This window comes from Trichosurus vulpecula, chromosome 6, assembly GCF_011100635.1.
Source record: "Trichosurus vulpecula isolate mTriVul1 chromosome 6, mTriVul1.pri, whole genome shotgun sequence".
In the NCBI taxonomy this organism is placed as follows: Eukaryota; Metazoa; Chordata; class Mammalia; order Diprotodontia; family Phalangeridae; genus Trichosurus; species Trichosurus vulpecula.
Window position 1 is genome coordinate 209,586,035 of NC_050578.1, and position 13,232 is coordinate 209,599,266.

The following is a 13,232-nucleotide window of genomic DNA, read 5'->3' on the forward strand; positions in this document are numbered from 1 at the left end:
TACTTTTTCAATTAACATACCACCGTTTTCTCTCCCTCCCACTGAAGGAAAAAACCCCAACAAATCCTTGTAACAAAAATATGCATAGTCAAGAAAAGCAAATTCCCACACTGGCCATGCCAAAAATATATACAGCTAGGTCTTGATTAATGGAAATAATGAAACAACCACTTAAGTAGTGGCATTATTCAAATTCACACTGCATATTTCCATTGGGCTGGAAATAGTGACCATGTTTTGCCATATTTTATAACTGAATATATGCAACCACTTTAGGGAAGTCATCATTTACACTAATCAGGACCTACCTATATTTCATTCTGCATCTTAAGTTGGTCAATTCTCTGTCAGGGATAGTAGGGAGTATGTATTATCATCAGTCTCCTGGAATGATGGTTGCCCATTGCAGTGATCAGAGCTCTTCAGTCTTTCAAAGTTGTTTGTCTTTACAATGTTGTTGTTATTGTATAAATCGTTCTCCTAGTTTTGATCACTTCACTCTGTATCACTTTATATGATTTTTCTTCAATGGGAAGGAGAGAAAATGGTGGCTTGTTCATTTAAACAACAAAGTAAAATTTAAAAAGAAAAGATAGGACTTGGAGACAAAGTCTTCCCAGGTTTTTCCAAACAGTCTCCTTCCTGATGTCTCAGAAGAGTATTCCATTACATTCATACATCATACTTTGTTCAGCTGTTCCCCAACTGATGGTTACCTCCTTAGTTTCCAGTTGTTTGCCTCCTCAAAAAGAGCTATCACATTTTTGTACCTTCCTTTCTTCAAAATGTTTCTGTTTTCCTTTTTTTCCCCATTCCCACTATGAGTATTTGAACATAGGTTTACTGTCACTTCTATTTAATACATTTTAAATGATACACATGACTTATTGCTACATTACAGACACTGTGAACATCCAATAAGTAAATGATGAAAGCGATGAATGTCTTCCAGAAAGGTTTCACAAAATGTCAAGCACTGGAAAGAGAAAATCAACAAGGGATAGTCAGCCATACTACATGAAGTGATGACTTTATAGATAAGACATTATTAGTCATTTGAACATTAAAATGTAGCATGACGGGAAAAATTCTGAGGCTAAAGCAAAATGGCATATGGTGTCTTGGTCCTCCTGTAAAGAATACTCTAGTTCAAATTCTTCCACTTCTGAGGTTAACTCTCAATCTAAGATTCAGACAGGGCATAATCCATCTCAGTGGAGGGAATACCCACACCATGAAGTAAAATCATAGGCATTTGCTGTATTCACACTGACTTATGAATATAATTTACTTAAGTTGAGACATGGTTTAACAAATTCGTCCAAGTTTAACAGTTATTATTTTGTTAGCTTGTTTTTAACAGTAAATTTAATCTAATAATAAAAATTACTTTTGCCCAAAATAAAATTATTAAAGTAAAAATTATTCATTCTTATCACAAAAACTGAATATTAGTACATAAGAGATATGCAAAAGGCATTTGTTTCTGCTGGTTTTGTACATAAACCATATCATTACGTGGCTGTCAAGAAATAGAAAGCTAGGAAAGTATAGCACTTAAGTGAAATAATAGTAGTCGTAGCCCTTACAGTGAGCCAGGCACCGTGTTAAGTGCTTTACAATTATTATCTCATTTGAGCCTCACAACAACCTTGGGAGGTATGTGCTATTATTACCCCCATTTTACAGATGAGGAAACTATGTATACATTTATATGTCCTTGTACAGTTTATCTTTGCAGTGTGTTTGTATATCTTTGTTGATGTTCAGTTGTTCTAGTCCTGTCCAGCTCTTTGTGACGACATTTGGGGTTTTCTTGGCAGAGATACTGGAGTGGTTTGACATTTCCTTCTGCTTTGTCCAGGGTCACATAACTACTAAGTATCTGAGGCTACATTTGAACCCGAGTCTTCCTGATTCCAAGCCTGCTGCTCCAAACGCTGTGCCACCTAGCTCTCCCCTAATTACATGTTTATGTATAAACTGTTAGATAGCATTTTACCTAGAAACTATTAAGTACTGCCCTCCAAAATGCTACTTCTTTAAATCAGTGTCTCACTACTTTTTTTCTGACAGCACAATAGGACTGCAGAAAAAAATCTAATTGAACTGATAAGCAAGGCCAAAAGCCACATTAATGTGCCTATAACCCATTCAATATCTCTATATTTGTGCTTGCAATTTCCCAGCGATAAAAAGGGTTGAAGTCCCTGTCTCAGGGGTAAGATAGGCACCAATCCAAAGTTATTATTTAGAAGGTGACTAAAGGTCTGTAAGTTGAACATTCATGCCAAAAAAAAGTTCCAGTTTTTAGTTAAGCTTACTTAAACCACATTACAGGAATAAATGATTTTTGGCCTTCACTATTTTAATGATGATAGTCATTTCACACTTCTTTTGGCTTAAAGGTGCCTGTTATACTAAAAAATAAACAATTGTTCTAAAGCAGTATTAATTGCCAACATTTTTTCGCTATTCCTACAAAAGAGGAAGGACTTTTCAAGTATCTAGGTGTTTAAGACAAAAACTTGGTTTTATGTGAAGTAAATCCAGGAATCTCCTACCAGCCTGACTAATATTAAGCCAACAATGTATTTTCCAGTGCCAAGAGGTCAGACTATAGTTGCTGTATTATACACATACTGTGGAAGTTAATTTCCTAATACACAGAGCCAGATAAACCAAATGCATGTCATCACTAGCAGGAAGGTACTTATCGGGAACATGCTTTGAGAAAGGTGCCAATGACAAAATTTCAAAAGGTCTGTTTTTACTTAAATAATACTAATATTAATAAATGTATCTCTTGAGTAAGACCAGTATCTCTGAAAAAAAGAAATTTACATTTTCTAGTGTTTCTTCTTTGAAAACACTGTAGATGCTGATTACAACAGGAATGTTTAAAGCATGCCACAGTGCTTATATAAAATAAAAGCAAACGATCAGGGAAAGATTAACTCTTTAGTTAGTCTTATTTTCTCTACTATGAATCTATAAAGATTTCAGGATTTCAGCATAGCTTCTCTCTTATTTTTGCACTGAGTCCTATTTTTGTTTTTAATATGAAAGAAGATATTTATGATTATTGAAGAGAAGGATTTCAATACATACATACATATACATGTACAGATATACACATGTATAGGTTTTATGTAGTGGTCAACAATACTGTGTAACTCAAAAAAACATAAGTTCTTCATGGTCATGGGCGTACGTGGAGTGTTGTTACGAGAAATAATAAAAATGGTCTTACAGGAATGGAGGGACCTGAGTTTGGGGTAAGGAGAAGCCTTCAATAATGGTTATCAATTCCAATTCAATCAAGGTCATTAGAGCTTCCCTTTCTTCTTATAAAAAAAAAAAGAAAAGAAAAGCGATCACTTTAGATAAATTCCTGGAGGTTTGAATAACAACCTAAGAAATTATTTCTCAGGGCACCTAGATGACGCAGTGAATACAATGAACACACTGGCTCTGGAGTCAGGAGGACCTGAGTTCAAATCCAGCCTCAGACACTTGATATTTAGCTGTGTGACCTTGGGCAAGTCACTTAACCCCTATGCCTCACCCCCCCATCAAAAAAAATTATTTCTCCATGAAGGGCCCAAATTTTATAATGCCAACATCTCCTAACAAAGAATTTGAGGCTGATTGCTCACAGTAAAACAACTGCTTAAAAATCAATACATGGAGTTTGTAATATTACATCATTCATAAATTAAAACTTTGTGTTTTAAAAACCACAATCTTTTGTAGCAAAATAAAATGTCGGTCTTATATAATTTAACATTTGAATAACTAGAAACTTCTAGTTATTTCTTTGTAAAATGCAAGGCCTAGTCCAGTTTTAATATTTTTACTTTGCAAACTATTTGTAAATGGAGAAATTAGTTTTATAAAAGCTATAATCAACTTTGTGGAAAAGCAATAATTAGCATTCTATTTCAGATTCCTACTCATTTGCTTATTCAACTAGACTAAACTTTATTTAAAACTGCAATCACTGAAATATGGTAGGAGTTCCAGTTTCTCCAGCTGTATGACCCTGGGCAAGTCACTAAGCCTGAGTCTTTGTCTCCTCATAAGTAGTAAAATGGGGTTAAACAATACTTGTATTACCTGACTTTTAGGGGGATTATGAAGATCAAATGAGAGAGAGGTACAAGACCTCTGTGACCATAAAGTATGATATCATAAAGCTATTATTGTGGTTCTTAGACAATACAATAGTCAGCTCAATATAATTTCTTGTTGGATGTTATTAATTTTAGTCAGACATATCATTATTAAAATTAGTATCTTCTCCTTTAAGTCCTCTCATATTAGTAGTAGGAAGTACAATAAACATCTTATATTCATACAGCTCTTTCTAGTTTGCAAAAGTATTTTCCTTGCAACCCTGTGAAGAGGCTGAGTCTCCTAAGACAGGTGCTCCTTCCCCAACACCAGTCTAATGCCTCTACGCAGAAGTTCCAAGGTGCTTGAGTGACCCAAGAGAGTCTATTAAGGCCTCACTAACATGAAAGGGGATAAACAATAATGAAATTAACCCCATAAAACAAACATATAGCAGGGATTCTTAATCTTTTTTTGTGCATCATGAGCTTCTATGGCAGTCCGGTGACTCTTTCTCATAACAATGCTTTTAAATGCATAAAATAAAATAGGTTGAATTATAAGGGAAAATAATTATATCAAAAAACAATTATTAGAATATTTTTTAAAACAAGTTTATTGACCTCGAGTTAAGAACTTTGTATAAACCAGTGTTGAATAATTTTTGACTTGAAATTCTTTAATAGAACCCATAAATGTTGGTCTTGGGAAGTGGGAATAAAGGGTAAATGGGGGAAGTTTTAGAGCAAACTAGAGAAAATTAAATCGCAAACTGGATGTTCCTGTGGATATCTTAACCTTGACATGTCCAAATCTGAAATTATTATCTTTTCCCCACAAACCCCATCCACTCTTCCTTTACTTCCCTGTTACTGTCAAGAATAAGCACCAGCCTCCCAGTCACACAGGTTAGCAATCTAGGTGTCAAGTCTCTCCTCCACTCTAGTCCATACTCCATCATCTAGCTATCGAAATGATTTTTTTTTGGAGGGGGGAAGGCAGGGCAATTGGGAGTTAAGTAACTTGCCCAAGGTCACACAGCTAGTAAATGTGTTAAGTGTCTGAGGCTAGATTTGAACCCAGGTCCTCCTGACTCCAGGGCTGGTGTTCTACTCATTGCACCCCCTAGCTGCCCCAAAATGATCTTTCTTATTGTCTACTTCTCTAACTTCCTAAACCTCTGACCATGCCATCACCCATCAATCAATAAAATTCATTGAGTCGCTATGGCTTTCAGAATCAAATACAAGATCTCCGTTTGGCTTTTGAAGTCCTTTGTAACCTGGCCCCTTCCTGTCTTTCCAGTTCTCATACCTCACTCCTATCTACCTACTCCCCCATGCAGTGACACTGGCCTACTGGCTGTTCCTCCCATCCCAGGGAAAGGGGGTAGAGATGGGATTCACTGGCTCTCCCCTATTCCTGGAGTTCACTAACTTCTCCTCTCTGCCTCCTGGCTTCCCTCCAGGCTCAGCTAAAATCCCACCTTCTGTAAGGAGCCTTGCCTGATCCCCCTTGATGCTGATGCCTTCCTTCTGAGATTATCTCCAATTTACTCTGGTATATATTTGTTTGTACACAGTTGTTTGTAAATTGTTTCCCCCATAAGATTGGGAGCTCCCTGAGAGCGGGGACTGTTTTTTGCCTTTCTTTGTGTCCCCAGTGCTTAGCATACAATAATGCTTAATAAATTCTTGCTGACTTCACTATTTCAATCTGTAGTTACGAGTAAGAAATATTTAATACACAACTGTATACTAAATATTCTTTCCTAATTTAATACTGAATTTTTTGCTAATTCAAATAACATGTATTAAACACCCTAAACATGCTCTCCCCAAAGTTACCACTTCCCTCCAAATTGCCAAATCTGATGGGCCTTTTCTTAATTCTCATTTTCCTCACCCTTTCTGCACCATTTGACACTGCTGACCTCTCTCTACTCCTAGATATTGTCTTCTCCAGGTTTTCTCAGTGCTCCTCTCGTTTCACTTCCCACCTATGCAAACACTCCTCAAAATTCTTTGCTGATCAACATCTGTGTCTCATCCTCTATGTAAGCATACTTCAGTGCTCTGACTGGGGACCTTTTCTCTTCTTCCAATGCACTCTTTCTCTTGGTGACCTTGGATTCCCATGGGTTCAATTACCATACATGCATATGACTCCCAGACCTTACAACCTAGCTCTTAATCAATTATAGGCATCATAAAATTCCTTTTGGAAATCTCAAACTAGATGTTCTAATATGCGTCTCAAACTCACTATGTCCAAAAGAAATTGAGCTCAATATTTTTCTCTTCCAAACTTTCTTATTTCTGTTAAATGTACCAGTCAGTCAATAACCATTACGTACTTACTGTGTGTACTAGGTACCATCCAGTCACCCAACCTTGATCATCCTTAACTTTTCATTGTCCCTCACCCCATACATCCAATCAGTTACCAGTCAACTTTACGTCCATATCATCTCTTGCATTTGCGTACTTCTTTCCACTCACAGAGCCATCACTAATTCAAAGCCCCTCAGTCCCTCTCCCCTGGACTATTGCAGCAGCCTCTTAATTGTTCTCCTTGCTCCAAAGTCTCCCTTCTCCAATCCATCCTCCAAAGAGCTATCAAAGTAGCTATGTTACTCCTCTGCTCAATAAGCTCCAGCAGCCCTGGCACCAGGATCAAATAGGAATGTCACTATTTAGCATTAAGACATTAAAAGCCTTTTACAACCAGGCTCCAGCTCGTCTTTCCAGGCTTCCTGAACATTAGCCCACTTTGTACAATGTACAATCCAGCCAAACTGGCTTTTTTTCCTGTACTCCTCATTGCTTTTCTTCCATATCCATCCCTTCCATCTCTAGCTTCCTTCAAAGCTTAGCTTAAGTTCTAATTCCTCCATAAGACCCTTGCTGATGCCCCTCATCTAGGGTCTAGGGCAACTCAGACCCTCCAAATTACATGCATCCAAGCTCATTGATGGAGAGAGGCTATTTAATTTTTTAAGTGTTTGTATCTTCAATACCCAGCACAGTGCCTGGCACACAATACCTGCTTAATAAATGTTGCCTGAATGATTGAAGGCACTAAGCTAGGTTGTAGGGGTACAGAGGCCAAAAAAATAAACAAAAAGTACCAATTCTGAAAAAAAAAAACTTACCATCTAAAGGTGTTCCAGGGGATTCCCTAGGGCACATGAAGATTAACACCCTCATATTAGGTGAAACATAAGTTCTCTGGCAAGTGAGATGTAGAATATAGTTTGGCAAATGCTTTTATGAAGAACTATGCATTTTAAACATAAACAACTGAGATCAGGTTCTTTACCCATTTTTATAGCTGTTATTAGAGCTTTCGGCCTTAAAATGGTTTCCTACTTAAAAGCAGGAATAACTTTTTTCATCGATTTTCCTCATGAATGTTTTGAAGACCTTGCACTTTGAGCTCTGGCTTAGGGGATAGAGAGCTGGCCCTACAGTCAAGAAGACCTGTATTCAAATCCAGTCAGACAAATATTGGCTAGATAACTGTGGACGAGTCACTTAATTCTGTCACCTCTCTGATGTAGGCCCTCTTATCACCTCATGCCTAGACAGTTCCAGGAGCCTGCCTGGTTGGTCTTCCTGCCAAGAGCCTCTCTCCATTCCTGTCCATCCTGCTCCATTCAACTGCCAAAGTGATTTTCCTAAAGTGCAGGCCTATGTCACCCCATACTCAATAAACTCCAGTGGCTTCCTATCATCTCCAGGACCAAATAAAAATCCTCTGTTAGCTCTTCATAACACAGCCCCACTTACCTTTCTTTTCTTACACATTATACGATCCGTACCACCACATACTCAGCAAAACAGTGGCTTCTTTTCTGTTACATGAACAAAATACTCAGTCTCTTAGCTCTGGGCATTTTCTCTGGCTATCCCACTATGCTTGAAGTGTTGTCCCTCCTCATCTCCACCTCTCGGCCTCAAGTCCCAGCTAAAATTCCAGCCTTTTCCAATCCCTCTTAATTCTAGTGCCTTCCCTCCTATATACAACTTATTATTATTGTAAACGCCTCCAATGCAGAGACTGTTTTTTTGCCTTACTTTGTATGACCTGCCCTTAATCGGTGCCTGGTGCGCAGCAGGCACTTAATAACTGCTTATTGACTGACCTAATAACTGCTTATTGACTGACCTAACTCTCTGTGCCTCCAGGCAACCTGTTAAGTCTGCTGTGGTGGAGTCAGCAGTCACCTGCAAAGGTAGAAGAACTTTCCTCAACAGAAGTTCCTTAAACCAATGAAGTCACAGGTCAGGATCCCTCTCCACCACTCCTCCCAAAAAGCACCTAGGAACAGTTAAAACCAAAGTGATTTGCCTAAAGTACAGGCCTGACCACATCATTCACCTACTCAATAAACTCCAGTGGCTCCCTATTACTCCTAATAAAATTAAAAACTCTACTTATAATTTAAAATTCTTTACAACCCTACTCCAATTTTGGAATCTAGCTTCCTTCAGGTCTTAGCTCACATCCAGTCTTCTACATGAGGCCTTTCCTACTTCCCATTCCTTAAGATATCCCCGTAGCTAATGCCTTCCCCAATAAAAAGCATGGCATCAACTCGTATCTGTTCTGTTTATATTTCGTATACATACATGTCACCCAGGCTAGAGCCTGAGCTCGAGGTCAAGGAAGGTTTCAAGGTTGCCTTTGTATCCCTAGTACTTACTGAGCACAGAGCCTGGTACTTAAACAACACAGACTGATTATATTGTTTTTAGCAGTCACTGACTTTTCAATTTAGAACTCGTACCATTTATATAATCCCTATGGACTAATGTTATTGCAGGAATTCCTGTACAGTTTCAGTCCAACATTCAGTTCTTTTATCAAGGTTTCTGAATGAAAAATATATTGATGCAATTGATAACTGATGCTCTTGCCAAAAGCCTCTCAGGGGATAAGAGAAAAAAAAGTATTAAACTTTCATAAAGAAGAAAAAAGGACGAAAAATGAGATTTACTTAAGATATTTGTGCTCCAAATGAACATCTTCAATACAACTTTATGCAATTTTCTATTTGATAGGCTGAATTATTGATGCTGTCTAATATGACATCACCAGAATCACCACTTTCCTGGCCTCAATGGTTTTGGCCAATGTACCAAAAACCCAAATAGGTTCCACAATTCCACCATCCTTTCAGGTTCTCTACAAGCATGCACAGTTAGTAATTAATTCATAGTCTATTTACATTTGTTAAAGAAAAAAAAGGAAAGCAGCAAAACTATTATCCCAAGGAAATGAGCATAAGTTGCTAACTTGGGGCAAGTAAAGAGGTGTGGGAAATAAATGTGGCAGAGATCAGAACTCTATGCCTGACTATATGGAGACGGAGACAACCTACTTTATTTAGTACTAGGACTGTTACAGTAGGCTCCCAAACCAGATTGTCTGACCAAGTGCTGGTTTAGTATTGATCCACAGTGAATTATTACTAACTTGTTTGTCTGTCACCACATCATTAAAAAAAACAACAACACGGTTTTAGCAGAATCGCTGCCCAAAAAAGCTATTAAAACTTAAAAACTGATTTTAAAATACTAGATTGTCCCCCATGCCTGGAATGCACTCCCCCCTTTGCCTCCCTTTCTCAGAATCCCTAATTTCCTTCAAGTCTAATAAATTCAATTGCCATCTTCTACACTAGGCCCTTCCTGATCCCTAAAGTGGTTAGTGCCTTTTCCCCAAAGGGGACACAAAGCTCCTGTTTTCACTTTTATCTTGATAATCCCAATGCCTTTGTGCCTGGCTCACCGTAGGCACTGAATAAATGCCTGTGAATTTACACAGATCTAGTGTAATTGCCCAGGGTAGTTTCCAATGCCATTTTCTCAGACCTTTAAAGGCCACCACATATTAAACAAATGACTTTAACTGATTAGACTTGAGAGCTTAAGTAGATCTGACTTCCCTCCCTTCCCAACAGGTTATTAAGTACAATCCAAACAGGCTCACTCGAGCTACACTGGTGAGACTCTAGATAAAACAGAGGAAGAGCTGAACTGGGAAGGCAATTCCAGTGATCAGAGTTCTAAGAAACATTCTGCTTGTATTAGTCATTTGATTTTAAGCAGAGTAGAGAACAGGATAAGGGGCAAAAGATAGTAAGTCCTTCCTTACACAATGGTTAAAACAAACACCTCTCGGCTAGTCAGGAGTTCCGGGAGAATTTAGTCCAGCATTCATAGTTTCTATAAAGGCCTGAAAGAATGGGCGGTGAGGCGCCCGGAGAAGGAGCGGGGTAAGGAGAGAAGGGGATAGGCAGGAGAGAGGAGGGGGAGCAGGGAGAGTGGAGGGAAGGGGGAGAGAAAAAAAGAAGAGAGGAGAGAAGGGGGAGGAGGGGAGAGAAGGGGTAAGAGAAGAAGAATAGGGGGAGAGAGGAGATATAAGTGGGGGTAGGGGAGTGGGGAGAGGACAGGAAGAAGGTGGAGATAAAAGGGGAGAGTGTGGAGAGATAAGAGGGGTAGAGAAGGTAGGGAGAAGAGCAGAATATGGCAGAAGAGGGGGAGAGTGAGAGCGGGAAGAGAGAAGGGAAAGGAGGAAAGAATGGAAAAGAGCTGGAAAGAAGGTGGGGAGCGAGGAGAGAAGAAGTAGAAGAGATAGACCGAGAAGAGAAGATGGGAAGCAGGGAAAGGAGAGAGAGAGAGAGAGAAAGAGAGAGAGAGAGAGAGAGAGAGAGAGAGAGAGAGAGAGAGAGAGAGAGAGAGGAGAGAGAACAGGGAGAGAGAAGGGGGAGAAAAAATTAGGGGAGAAGGGAGAGAGCGGGGAGAAAATGGGGGAAAGGAGGGGGAGAGGGAAAAGAACAGGGGGAGAAGAGGGGGATACCGGAAAGAGGAGGGGGAGAGAGAACAGGAGGAGAGGCGTGAGAAGTGAGAGGAGAGGACGGGAGGAGAGAAGAAAGGCAGAGGAGCGCAGAGGGGGTGCGGGGAAGGAGAGCGCGTGGCTGGGCAGCCCGCCGGGCGCACCTGGGCGCAGCCGGCGCACCTGGGCGCCCGGCCCGCTCCCGAGGGCGCCCCGCCCGCCCCGCCCGCAGCCGCGCTCACCTTCCCGGGCTTTGAGCAGCACCGTATTGGCCACGATGTTCTCAATCTCCATGATCAGCCGCCGCCGCCGCTGGGGAGGAGCCGCAGCCTCCGAGGCGCATCTCTCTCCCGGTGCCGGCGCCAGTCCCGGAGCGAGGCACTCCCACCGCGACCCCGGCGAGACGCGTCTCCGCCGCCGCCCCCGGCCCGCCCCCGGCGCTAGGGGGTGTAGAGCGAAGACCGGTCCCTGCCTCTGCCGCCCGCGGGCAGGAGAGGGGAACCTCCGCTGCCGCTGCCGCCGATGGAACGGACGAGCTCGGCGGGAGCGGGTCACGGCTTCCTCGCCTTCGCGGCTCCTAACGCCGTCGCCGCCGCCGCCTCCCGGGCTCTCCTTAGACCCATAGTCCAAGCCCGCCCCGCTCCCGGGCCCCGTCAAGTTCCGAATGCCCGGCCCATGGTGACCGCCTCCTCCTCTCTCCTCCCCGGGGAGGGGCCCGGGAGGCTGAGGCACCGCCTCCTCCGCCCCCGCGTCCTCGTAGGCCCTCCCCGCCTCCGTTCCCCCTCCGCCGCTCCTCCTCCGCGAGCGCCCAAAGGCCTCCCTCCGCTAGGGGGACCCTGAGCGCCGGGCCCGCCCACCCTGCGTCCGGGAGATGCGGCGGCATGCGCGCACTGGAGACTACAACTACCTGAGGGCTCTACGGTGGCTGGAATAGGGACATTCAAAGTGGAGTGGAAGGGAAATAAATTGCTGAGCCTTCTGGGAGTTGTGGTCCCAAAAAGGGACCGCAGTTGAGACCAACTCAACCAGCTATAAGGGAGGGTTGCATGCTGGGTTTTGTAGGCTCCTAATAGACCTTCGCGACAACTGGGAAGGAGGAGGATTCAGTTGTCGCGAGAGTTAGTCGTCAGGTGGCGGGGCTGCGCACGTTGTTGCCTCGGTGCCGGTCTGTCTCGGCTCCCTTCACCGTTGCCGGGGTACCGCCGAGTCTGCTGGGTCTTTGGGTGCCGTGTGGGAAGGCTGTGCGTGCATCATGGGCAAACCTCGGGGCAAGGCCTTGGGGAGCCAGGCCGGAGGCCGGAAGGCCAAGCCCCCTGCCAACCCCAACCCCTTCGAGGTGAAGTTTAACCGGCAGAAGTTCCAGATCCTGGGAAGGAAAACGCGCCACGACGTGGGCCTGCCGGGGGTATCCAGAGCCAAGGCCATTAAGAAGGTGAGGGCTCTGATCGGGAAGCCCGGAGGTGGGGCTGGGTTCAGTTTACTCCCGTGTAACAGGACGGGGCTCCGTGCGATTTCGAGTTGGGAAGGAGGCGCCTTGGCGGTGCCTCGGTCCATCTTCATGTTGACTATTTCCGAGATCCCTCCGGCTCTACGGAGCTTAATAGCATCACGCCTAACCTCGGGGCCTCCTGTCCTGGGGACACCCGGGTTGGCTCTCGGCGGGACACCGGTCAGATAGTCTCTTTTCCGGCTGCTCTCCCACTGTTGCGCTTTGACTCGCTGTTCAGCCACACTGGTCTGTGCACTCTTCCCATGCTTGCCGTGCTCTCCTTCATTTACCCACCTACCTTCACAGCGTCCCCCGTACCCCCCAAAAAGATCTCCCAACCCAGATTTCTCTTTGAACTTTACCTCCCTCACCTTTGAGCTGATCTCACTTTCCTCGTGGTTGTTAGATTGCAGGATATTTGAGAGCAGCTTCAGTGCCATAGATAAATAGTGATAATATTAACTGGCATCTATATAGTTCTTGCAGTGTGCCAAGCGCTGTGCTAAGGGTTTTACAGATATGTTATCATTTGTTCTTAATAAGAACACTGGGAGGTAGGTGCTATTATTATCTCTTTTTTTTTTTTTACAGTTGTGGAAACCGAGGTTTAGGTTGAGTGACAGGGCCAACGCTACCCATTAAGCCATCTAGCTGCCTTTTTATTCTAGCATGGTTTATATTCTTAGTGCTTAACTTAGATGCTAAATAGGATGGGGACTGGCTGTGTGATTTTTTTTGGTAAAGGGAACCAAACTCCTGAGTGAGGAAACTCCCCACCAATGCA

At 42.7% G+C, this 13,232-nt stretch overlaps 2 protein-coding genes across 3 annotated transcripts in view; one reads left to right on the forward strand and one right to left on the reverse strand.

The window, feature by feature from the left end:
- Positions 1-11,358, reverse strand: part of GRK4 (G protein-coupled receptor kinase 4) — a 146,388-nt gene extending 135,030 nt beyond the window's left edge. For both annotated transcript variants that reach the window (XM_036765505.1, XM_036765504.1), the window contains exon 1: positions 11,202-11,358. In XM_036765505.1, coding sequence (XP_036621400.1) covers positions 11,202-11,253 — 52 coding nt within the window. In that variant the 5' untranslated portion in view covers positions 11,254-11,358. The remainder of the gene's footprint in view (positions 1-11,201) is intronic.
- A 661-nt stretch (positions 11,359-12,019) lies between these two features.
- NOP14 (NOP14 nucleolar protein) overlaps positions 12,020-13,232 on the forward strand; it is a 52,916-nt gene continuing 51,703 nt past the window's right edge. Inside the window, exon 1 of the mRNA XM_036764733.1 lies at positions 12,020-12,391. Within this exon, the coding sequence (XP_036620628.1) occupies positions 12,212-12,391 (180 nt within the window). The 5' untranslated portion in view covers positions 12,020-12,211. The remainder of the gene's footprint in view (positions 12,392-13,232) is intronic.